The sequence below is a fragment of the Acartia tonsa genome, chromosome 11 (genome assembly GCF_053477335.1).
Source record: "Acartia tonsa isolate MP-2025a chromosome 11, ASM5347733v1, whole genome shotgun sequence".
In the NCBI taxonomy this organism is placed as follows: domain Eukaryota; kingdom Metazoa; phylum Arthropoda; class Copepoda; order Calanoida; family Acartiidae; genus Acartia; species Acartia tonsa.
Genome location: NC_137270.1, coordinates 4945408 through 4956451, shown reverse-complemented (window position 1 = coordinate 4956451; position 11044 = coordinate 4945408). Strand labels below are relative to the sequence as shown.

Genomic DNA, 11044 nt, shown 5'->3' with positions numbered 1-11044 from the left:
TATTCTGATTATTCAGTTCAGACACTATACAAGTGTTAATGTCCGTTTGTCCTACCGTTTCAGTTTTTCGCTTTTATGGATGTTGTCATCCTTGTTTAGTTTTCTTTCCATTAAGAATAATTTAGAATTAGATAATAAAATGGATCAATTTTATGCCCATAACAAGCATTGCTATAAAGTTAATAATTATCAATATTTTCTTTTCAAATAAAACCACTTAAGACCATGTAATATAATTTTACTTAAATAAATTAAATTTTAGTCATTCTATGCCCTTAAAGGAAGTCTGAAAGAAATACCACGCTTAAACTGCTGAAAGACTGCCACAAGTAGACACAATACCCCAAATTTAAAGCCTTCAGCTTCAATAACAAAAAAGTTCTAGGCATTTCAAAAAAACATTTTATATACAATGGAAATTTTGAAAGATTTCCGATGCTCATAAAAGAAAAAACAACATTAAATTACGTCGCCTAGACACAAAATTATAACCTTATCTTTGTCAGAAATTTAGATTGCCAGTAAATGATTACATCTTTACAATAAAAACACCACATTTAATAATCAAAATCTATGAAAAAAATTCAATTTAAATTGCATTTTTAAACAAAAATCATAGCGGAAACAAAGGGGGAAACTTCTGCAAGCTCAGCTGTGATTGGTTGCTAAGCTGATTCAGCCTTCTGATTGGTTACAGTACACTCAGTACAATGCAAGTTAAACTTAATTTTTTTTTAATGATTTTGACTATATAAATGGGTATTTTTATTGTTAATATATAATTAGTTACTGGCAATCTAAATTTATGACAAAAATAAGCTTATAATTTTGTTTCTAGGCCACATAGTTTAATTTCAAAATTTGTAATATTAGCAATCAAATTCTTTCAAAATTTTCATTGTACATAAAATGTCATTTTAAAATGCCTAGAACTTTTTTGTTATAGAAGCTGAAGGCTTCAAATTTTGGGTATTGGGTCTACTTGTGGCAGTCTTTCAGCAGTTTAAGCGTGGTATTTCTTGCAGGCTTCCTTTAAACTCTCTATTCTGACGACGTAGTTATGACGTAGATATATAGTTACAAAGGATAGCTGCGCTGCAAATATCTGCATGACCTCGCTCGCTGACTTTGAATGTTGTCATCCTTGATTTTGTTTTCGTCTTCCCTAATATTTGACCTCCATATTATTACAAACAGATGTTTTTTTGTTTACACACACACACACACACACACACACACACACAAACACACACACACACAAACACACACACACAAACACGTATATAAACACTTGTATGTGTGGTAAAAATACTTGGAGGGGTGTAATAAAAGGGTGGGGTGTAAATTGACTCATATAAAACTTATTTCCAGTATGGCTTCGAAACAGATTATTATCCGCTGGATTAGAACCGGTTTGGGTCATACTAAAAAATCATATGTAGCATCGTATCACAGACAACTTTATTCGATCATTAAAATGAAAATAACATAAAACTAATAAAAGTTTTGTTAGCCCAGGAAAAGCTGGTCTTAATCTTATAATTCTTATTTCTACTATCCCTGGAAAGCTGTCTATAATACGATGCTATAAATAACAAACCTTCCCTTTCTCTCTTCATCTCTCATCTATCCTCTCTCTCTCTCTCTCTCTCTCTCTCTCAACACACACACTCGCACACACATATATCTAACACACACACACACACACACACACACACACACACACACACACCCTAGAGATTTCGGAGAGAACCTCTGTGAGATGTTACAGAGAAAAAGAAAAAGAGGGGGAAGGGGATAATGGGGGTGGATGTTAAAAGAATGGGCCTATTCGAGGTCCCGAGCAGGGTTGAGGGAGACTAGATCATAAAATTAGATTTCCTTTAATACTGAAATAATGACATGTATTATTTAGTATTCCCAGTATTATCTCGTAAACGGCAGGAACAATTGGTTTGTATTGGTCCTAGACATGTTTTAGTCTATTTCTGGATTTTTGAGTTCTTCTTATTATTAAAACATACAATAAAAGCCAGTTATTTTTATGGATAATCTTTAAATTGGTTCAAAATGCTTAATTTTAAGACTTTTAATTTGATGTTAGAGGCCTAGGGTTGGGGTAGAGTGGAGACCCTCCACTATTCCTTTAGTTTTGAAAGGAAAAATATGAATTTTTTTTGTGCAGTGATGATTTCTCTTTGAAGGGTTATGGTACCCTCCCCTAAAATAGTTATAAATCTTCGTAGGACCTAAAAATGATTAAATGCAATGGAGAACCAAATCTGACCAGTAAGAAATACAGACAGACTTTACGTTTTTCTATTCATCTTTTGCTGTATATTAGACTTAATATGTAAATAGTGTATCCCACTTCCCTGAGAATTATACTGTTCCACAGATGTAAACCTAGGTGTATATATATGAAGATAACTCTCAGAGTCCTGTTAATATGCTCAATCTTCATACACAACAAAGCTAGAAAAAAAATCCATTGCGAATGTTTTGTAGTGATAATAGTTATTTATTGCATCGTATTATATACAGCTTTTCGCGGATATTATAATAATAAATTTTAACATTTAAAGAAATTTTGTTAGCCCTGAGGTAACAAGATGGTATTTATATACTATAATTTTATTTAAAAACCACGGAAAACTTTCTATAATGCGATAAGATCCAATATAGTGTTATTGTGATAGTTTTTTTAATCAAAATTTTTTTTATCATATAAAAAGTTAGTTTTTTCCTTGTCATTTTAGATCTTGTTATTGACTTTACAGGGAAGCTTTATTTAGGCTAGAGCATGTTATTATCTATTCATTTATGAAAATCTATGGTTGCAGCCACTAGTTGTTGTATAACAAGGATGGCAACATCCATAAAAGCGAAGCACTGAAACGGTAGGACAAACATACATTAACACTTGTATAGTGTCAGAACCAAATAATCATAATATAAATGTATAAGTGTCAAAGCAAAATTGTAAGTAAATTTGTTGAAAAACTGCTTGATTCAGGATAATATTTTTGGACATACTTACATTTTTAGAACTTGATTATAGAGTTGCTTCGCTGAATACATTATACTTTGTTGTCCCAGGAATCAATATACCAAAAATCAGATCAATCGGATGATTAGATCACATAAAAATTTGTTGTTAAAAAAAGTAAAATAATCAACATGTTTAAAATGGACGTACGGACATTTTGGTGATGATTATAGAGTTGCTACGCTTTCTAAATCGTACCTAACTATTAAAGGAATCACCATGCAAAATTTGAAATCGATAGGACAATTCTAACATGCCTAAATTAACGAAAAAAGCTATCCGTTACGGACGTACGGACGGACCGACCCTAATTATAGAAAAGCTTCGCTTTTAATAAGGATTATTCATTACTTACAATATGTGTGTCTTTTTATGTGTGTGTGTGTGTGTGTGTGTGTGTGTGTGTGTACCTAAAGATCTAGCTAACCGCTAAACCTGAATAGCAATCCTTCACGTAGAAGCTTTTTGAGAAAGTTTTCAAAAGTTTTCCTCTACTGAACTTAATATTTCTATTTTTCAGATATTTTAAATATGTCAGAATGAAGAAGTTAATATTATTATATCTTATCAGTTATCTGACCTTTGGTTGCGAGGGGAATCCTCACGCAAAAAGACTATATGATGACCTGCTTCATAATTACAATAGGTTGATTAGGTAAGGGATAATACAGTGAGGCAAAACAAAACGGACAGACAAAGTTAATTATAGAGTATCTTCGCTACTAAAAATAGATTTTTTTTGATATTTACATGCCCTTTTATTACAAGCAAAGGTTTTTCTATAATCAGGGCCAGTCCGTCTGTTCTATATATAACTCACTATATATGTTTGTCCAGCCATGAATGTTTTGTGCTTCGCTATTTATGGATGTTGTCATCCTTGTTAAAATTTTTTAAAAAAATAACAAACTGATGTAACATTGTCGACCTTAAGTAGTTAACTGAAAATATAAAAAGAATAGTTTTATGAGCATTTTCAATAAAAATAAGAATTCGTATTGATATTAATGTTAATTTTGAAACAAGTTTGGCCCTTAATTTGAATTATTTTACAATAAAATTATTTCTAACGCAAAAGCAGAAATATTTTCCCTCCTTTTTTTTTTACATTTTCTTCTCTTTCAAACTTCTTTTTTTTGCTTTTCCAATTCCTTTCCTTTCAGATATATTTTACTTCTTAATGGAATGAAATAGAATTTTAATTATCTATAATACAAAGTAGAACGATGTCTGTCCGTCTGTCTGTCCGTCTGTCCGTCTGTCCGTCTGTCCGTCTGAAGCTTAAGATCTCGGTAACCGCTGAACCGAATGGGCTCTACTCTTCAGGGAATATACCTACTGGTCCTGTGGTGGTTTTAAGCTATTTTCTTGGGGGGTGGGACACCCCCAACCCCCCCAAAAATGAAAATTTACCCCCCCCCAAAAAATACTCCTGGTGCTGCTGGTGCAGCTGCTGGTGCAGGTGCAGGTGGTGCAGCTGGTGCTGCTGGTGCTGGTGCAGAAAATTATTTTTTTTCTAGGGGCAAAGCCCCTAGAGGCTAGGGGCGAAGCCGCTAGTTTATTATAATATAATGTGGTATGTGTAATTGTATTGTCATTTTTTATCCTGAGTCAATTTTAGTAACATAAAACAGGGCTCGGCAGCAGCTTCGCGTCACCTGCGTATAAGCCACAGTAAAAAAGCATTATATCATATCTTTAAAACTTAACTGAATGTCTAAACCTTTTCTTAAACAAGGAAATCATTGTTTTAGATTTTTTTTTGCACAGAAGCTGGTTTAAACTTGAGGCTTTTCACGGCTGTGTCACAGCTGCCGAGCCCCGATAAAAACAGTTCAAATAAGTTAAAAATATTAGATATAAAATCAAGATTTAAAGCATATACGAATTTTAACTTATTTAGACTGATATTTTGAAATGAACATCGCATGGATAGATTAAAAATTACATTGAAAGAAGGTCTTTTGAATCAGTGAATCAAAATAAGACTTTAATAAACTAGCGGCTTCGCCTCTATTGGAGGTCCTTCATTTTCCATTTTAGTTTTAAAAAAGAAAAAAAAAATTAGATATGCTTTCCAGTTGTTTTCTCTGAGGAGGGTGGAGGTCACCATCCACAAAATAATTATGAACCTCCCCTGGACCTATAAGATGCTCCATTGCAAAGGAGAACCATATAGGTCAAAAGGTTATAGATATATTAAGCCTCAGAAAGACATATAAACCTTCTGTTACTTTTATATCAGAATATATTTACTGTTTCACAATTTACTTTCTTTTACTGTACTGAAATTTATTCAATCCTATTTAAAATCTTTTTTTGTTTTCTTCGAACATATTATTTTTTTTATAGTCAAGTTTCTTCAACGTAGAAAAAGGTTTAAAGTGAAATGGATATAACATCTGAATCCTTTTGTCATATTAGTCTTTAAATTTCAAAATGCACATACAGAACCTTCCTTAGAGATACTTCAGTACTTTGAAACCCTAACCTATGAACAAAATTATATTCGGATGCCTTATCCTTCCATTTACAAACCTTGTGATTGTATAGATTCAGAGAAAAAGGATGAAGTACCTTATTTTCCCCCGTATTTTGTTTAATAAACCTTCAACATTTATAAGGTTGCTCTTCCTTTCTCCCTGAGGATATAACAATTAAATTCAGAAATTATGGAAAATCCCTGAAAGTATTTGTGGACCACATATTTAATCCTCCCCTTCCAAAAAAATATAAAAAGAGGGGGTGAAAAGGCTAAACCAGTTTTTTCAACAACCCTAACCAAAAAATCATAAAATAAAAAAATTGTCAAACTTTCTTTAATGGTCAACTTTTAATTTTATAATTGTTTTGACGTTATCTACAAGGTTTTAAAACTCTATTCTAGGGAGATTATTCCATGGGGAGGGGGGGGGGGGGTTGTAAAATGACATTACCTGCTATCTCGAAAATTGTAAGAGATATCAAACACAATCAAAAGCAAAGTTATTCGTTTGAAAAATCAGAAAATTTTGCACTTTTACCTTTCACATAATTAAATTTATTTAGTACCCCCCCCCCCCCCCACTGAAATTGGGTTAACAAAAAAGCCAATGTGGGAGGGAATGGGGTAGGATTGTAGTCCACTCGTACTTTAAAGGATATTTCATAAAATATTGTTTGTGATTGACTTTTAGGAGTTACAGACATGCTGTTGTGAATGAGGATCAATTGTGCTCAAATTTTTAACCCAAAACTATTTCAGAAACTACTAAAACTAATGGTAGGATGAAATTACTAATCTGGAGGTTGTTAGTGTGTGTGTGGGTGCTCGCAGCTCCTGCGCTCAGTAATCCACATGCTAAAAGATTATATGTTGACTTACTTCACAACTATAATAGATTAATTAGGTAAGATGGATCTAGTGCAGTTCATGGTCATATGTTCCTGGTAACGATTATCTCCAGAAATCTACGAACTTTTAAGCTGCTAAGATATAAGCTAATGTATAGATTATGTTGGCACAGAATTTTAACCAACAGAAGAAGGTGTGCAAATAATCTTGAATAGTCATTAATCAATATGGCACAGGTATCTTGCAGTGCACATAATTGCGCGAAAAAGACTTATTTTACACGTTTTTTTTCTTTTGTGAAGCTTTCCCTGTGCATCATTAGATCGACGATATTCCAGATTATTTATAGGCTTTCATAGGATTTTGGAGAGAATCGAATCCAGAAACATTTTTACCGTGAATTGCACTAGATCCGAAAAACAGTGTGTGAGAAACTTCTTTTGAAAGAAACTAGTAAACTGTTAAATTTGCTATACACGAAGTTCCTAAAGTTTACCTGCTAACTAAGAGTATATTGTTATACAGTAAATTAGGAAAATTTTATAGATAAAAATTTTAAGTTACCTACTATATTGCTTTTTGGTGTCACAGAAAAATCCCAGTTGTCTGATACATGGGCAATAAATGTATAAGTATAGATGTATAATCTATACCAAGTTATGGGGACCTTTTTTGTCTGCCAGCATGATGGGACTAGGCTGTATCTATATTACCGACCCTATTAGCTGATTTCAAAGACCCAATAAAAAATCGGGACAGGGTCCCAAACCCTGTGGTCAGATTTACATATAGCTCATTCCCCCTATTTTCTTTTACTTTATAATTTACTAGCGGCTTCGCCCCTAGCCTCTAGGGGCTTTGCCCCAAGAGGTTTGATCAAACTAATTTTTGTATTTTAGATTTAAAAAGAAAAAGTAAAAAAAAAAAATTTTTTTTGGGGGGGGGTATTTTTCATTTTTTGGGGGGGTTAAGGGTGTCCCACCCCCCAAGAAAATAGCTTAAAACCATCACAGGACCAGTAGGTACATTCCCTAAAGAGTAGAGCCCAATCGGTTCAGTGGTTACTGAGATCTTAAGCTTCAGACGGACAGACAGACGGACAGACAGACAGACAGACATCGTTCTACTTTGTATTATAGATGGGCAATAATGGTATTAGCTAGATTGGCGCTCCTTTTACTAAAATTTACAATAACAAAAATTAAGAGTAAGATTAAAAGATACCATTTTTGGATGAATTAAAAGGTCTATAAAAAATCATTTCGTTGCTATCCTAGGACTATGATAGAAATAAATTATAAAGATAATAAGTTTGAAATTAATGATTAAGGATACTTACACCCCTCTTTCTTTCAACCCCATGTGTTTGCTTAGGTTTTTTTTATTGCACAGTTAAATGTTGTTATAGCACCAATGCAATGTTTGGCACTTTCAGTGTGTTGTTGACGTTATTTTTGCAAAAACCATTTAAATTAAATAAACACCTTTATATGACTAGCGGCTACGCCCATAGAGGCCTCTTGAGGTGGGTGAGAAGTTTACCCCCTAATTTTTTAATTTAAAAAGGTAAAGTTAAAAATTTTGGAGGGTACTTTTTGGGGGGCTATTTATCCTTAGAGGGTGGTGGCACCCTCCTCAAAAATTGATGAAAACTTTCCCAGTACCTTTGAGAAGCTTTATTGTAAAGAAAACCATATCGGTTTATCGGTTAGCAAGATTCTTATCGATGTACACACTTACAGGCAGACAGACAGACGGCACACCAACTTCCTGTTAATTTTATATAAAAATTTTTGAGAAAATCAGAAGAAAGATATATAAATAATTATTTTTAACAGTTATTCAAAAATGTTATTATATTGAAGAATATAACTAATTATTTAGTATATAGTTTGACTTTAACAAAGTATTTGTGCATGTTTTAATTTATTTGCTTACTAGCGGCTACGCCCCTAGAGGCCTCTAGGGGCACTTGAGGAGGAGAGAGTCGAATATAATAATTCAATTTCTTATTTTAGATTTTAAAAGAAAAAGTAAAAAAAAATTTGGGGGGGGACGAAAATTTTTTTTTTTGGGAGGGGGGGTGCCCCCCCCCCCACATTTTTCATTTTTGTTAAAAAAAATTAAATTTTTTTTTTTTTGGGGGGGGGGATTTTTAATTTTTTGGGGGGGGTTGGGGGTGTCCCACCCCCCAAGAAAATAGTTATAAACCTTCCCGGGACCTATGAGAAGCTACCCTGTTAAGGAGAACCCGATCGGTTCAGCGGTTAGCGAGATCCTTCGGTACAGACAAACACACAAACACACAAACACACAAACACACAAACATCCTGTTACTTTATTATAAGGATTTTGTAACAAATTTTCCAGTATGGCTTCGAAACCAAGTAATATCCGCAGGATTAGAACCGGTTCTTATCTATACTAAAAAGCATGTATTATAGACAATTTTCCATGAATAATAAAGTATTAATCATAAAATCAATACCAGTTTAATTTGCCAGGGCATTCGGCCCCTCGCGGCCAACTAAACTTAATTAATCTTATAATTTTTGCATTTTAATCTTAATATCCACGGAAAGATGTCTACAACATGATGCGATATATAACTCTTTAATATTCTTTTGAAAATTTAGGTCAGAACATCCTAAGAAACTAGGCAATAATTTAAGAGTTACACTTTTATTTTTAAAAAAATTAAGCACGTAATGATTGAAAAATATTATAAGCAGAGAATTCATGAAATTGAGTCCTTTGCCTTGTATGTAATGTAATTTTTTATAACTTTTTATTTTTTTTCTTAACTTTTTCTTTTGTATATTATTTCTAAAACTTTTTTGTATTATATATATTTTAATGCATGAAATCTATATAAAACAACCAAATCTAATTGTACTTTTGCTTTTTTATCTGTTCTTAAAAATTGCGTCCCTTTGGTATAAATTATATCCAGCCTTGGACTGATATAATATTCTGTGTTTGTAGGCCTGTATCTAACTTCACTGATACACTTGTGGTCAAACTTGGTTTGAAGCTTTCACAGATTATTGATGTTGATCTGAAAAACCAGGTGGGTGTATTTTTTTGCTTTTCATATAGCCTGAAGAGCCTTTAGAGACCAACCATTTATTTGCACACCCTTTTTTGGTGATAAGTTGCGCCTGATTTGGGCAAAGGCATTCCCTTACCTCTAAATATTTATGTCGCGCACCTGACTTAGCAGCAGTAGGATTCAATTTTAAAGTCTTTGGTCATGCCATGTTGTTTAGCCGAGATTCGAACCATGAGTAGACCAACAGAAAAGTGAGTTAAAAGGTAGTGGTTAAATTCTTTCCCTGTGCATAATACCTGCCGGAGGACTAACCCATTCCCAATATAACCTAACTTACCTGTTTTAAAGTAATAATAAACTAACAAAAAACTACACCCAACCCACTTCCCTATTTTTCTTTCAATTCAAAATAGAATGAAAGCTGTCTACAATACGATAAATAACTAATGTTCAGGTTATGACAACGAACGTGTGGGTGGACCAAACCTGGATGGATTATAAACTCAGATGGGACCCAGAGGTATGGCGGGCAACACACTTTTTATACAGATAATGATTCCTGATATGATTTTAAAAGTTTAACAACTCTATTATCGTCTCTAGAATGTTTTTACTTTTGACTTACATTTTGACAACAATTTTTGGTATGATAATTATCCTATTCGTCTTATTTTTAAATTTAATTGATAACAACAAGTTAAAATATTATGGGCGAAGCATCTCAATAATTAATTATACCCTAAAAGTGTAAGAACGTCCTTATTCAGTATCCTGTATTTAAACAATTCTGTATACAATTTTGTTTAGACTTATATATTAATGTTCAACTTGTTAATATTCGTTTGAATTCAAAGATAACTTTGCATTTAGGGATGGTGTCATCCTAGTTTAAACAACCCTACGTGTTAAACTTTTTATTTGTCGAGTTATTTATACTGTTTTCAAAAGTAACAGTATGTCTGGCTATCTGTATCTATGTATGTAAATGTATGTCTGTCCAGTAAGATTTTAAAACATTCCACACTTTGCAATATAGCTAATATTGATCTTGAAATATTTAAACAAGAGAGGGGAGGGGGGTGTTGGCCCCCTACGATAGCTCTAAGAAAACCCTTTCCATAGAAAAAATCTTATTTCCTACATCATATCTATGTAGATCTCTAAAAAGAGAAGAATAAAATCTGAATACCCCAGTCCCCTCTCTTATGCATTTTAGGAACTGTATATTTTTTTTTGAAAAGAATATGGCGAATGTTTATAAATTATATCTATATTATTGGAAACAAATTAAATATATGTTACTGCAGTAGGTTTACTTGCTTTTCCTTGGTTTAAGACAATAATTCTGAAAAAATTTAATTTCAACTATTTTTTTATAGAAAAAGGCATTAAATTTAAAGCCATCAAAAAAATCTTGTGACTATTCCCCTGATTAAAACATACGCATCTACTAAACAACATAATTCGTCTGTATACTTATTTGACTGTTATATTAGTTTTTTGGCTTTTTGAAGGACGTCCAAGGGAGGGTGGTAAAAGGGTATTAAACCACCAACAACAAATTTTAAAATGAATCAGAAACCCCCCTCCCCTTTAAAAACTCTTATTT

General features: G+C 32.9%; 1 protein-coding gene across 2 annotated transcripts in view; it reads left to right on the top strand.

Annotated features, from left to right (window-relative positions):
• Positions 1 to 3573: 3573 nt before the first annotated feature.
• Positions 3574 to 11044, top strand: part of LOC145331462 (acetylcholine receptor subunit beta-like 2) — a 37235-nt gene continuing 29764 nt past the window's right edge. Inside the window, exons 1-3 of one of the 2 annotated variants that reach the window (XM_080176129.1) lie at positions 3574 to 3704; positions 9369 to 9453; positions 9890 to 9955. In XM_080176129.1, coding sequence (XP_080032255.1) covers positions 3589 to 3704; positions 9369 to 9453; positions 9890 to 9955 — 267 coding nt within the window. In that variant the 5' untranslated portion in view covers positions 3574 to 3588. Of the gene's footprint in view, positions 3705 to 6203; positions 6439 to 9368; positions 9454 to 9889; positions 9956 to 11044 lie in introns of those variants that run through there. The other variant, XM_080176128.1, reaches the window with a different exon arrangement.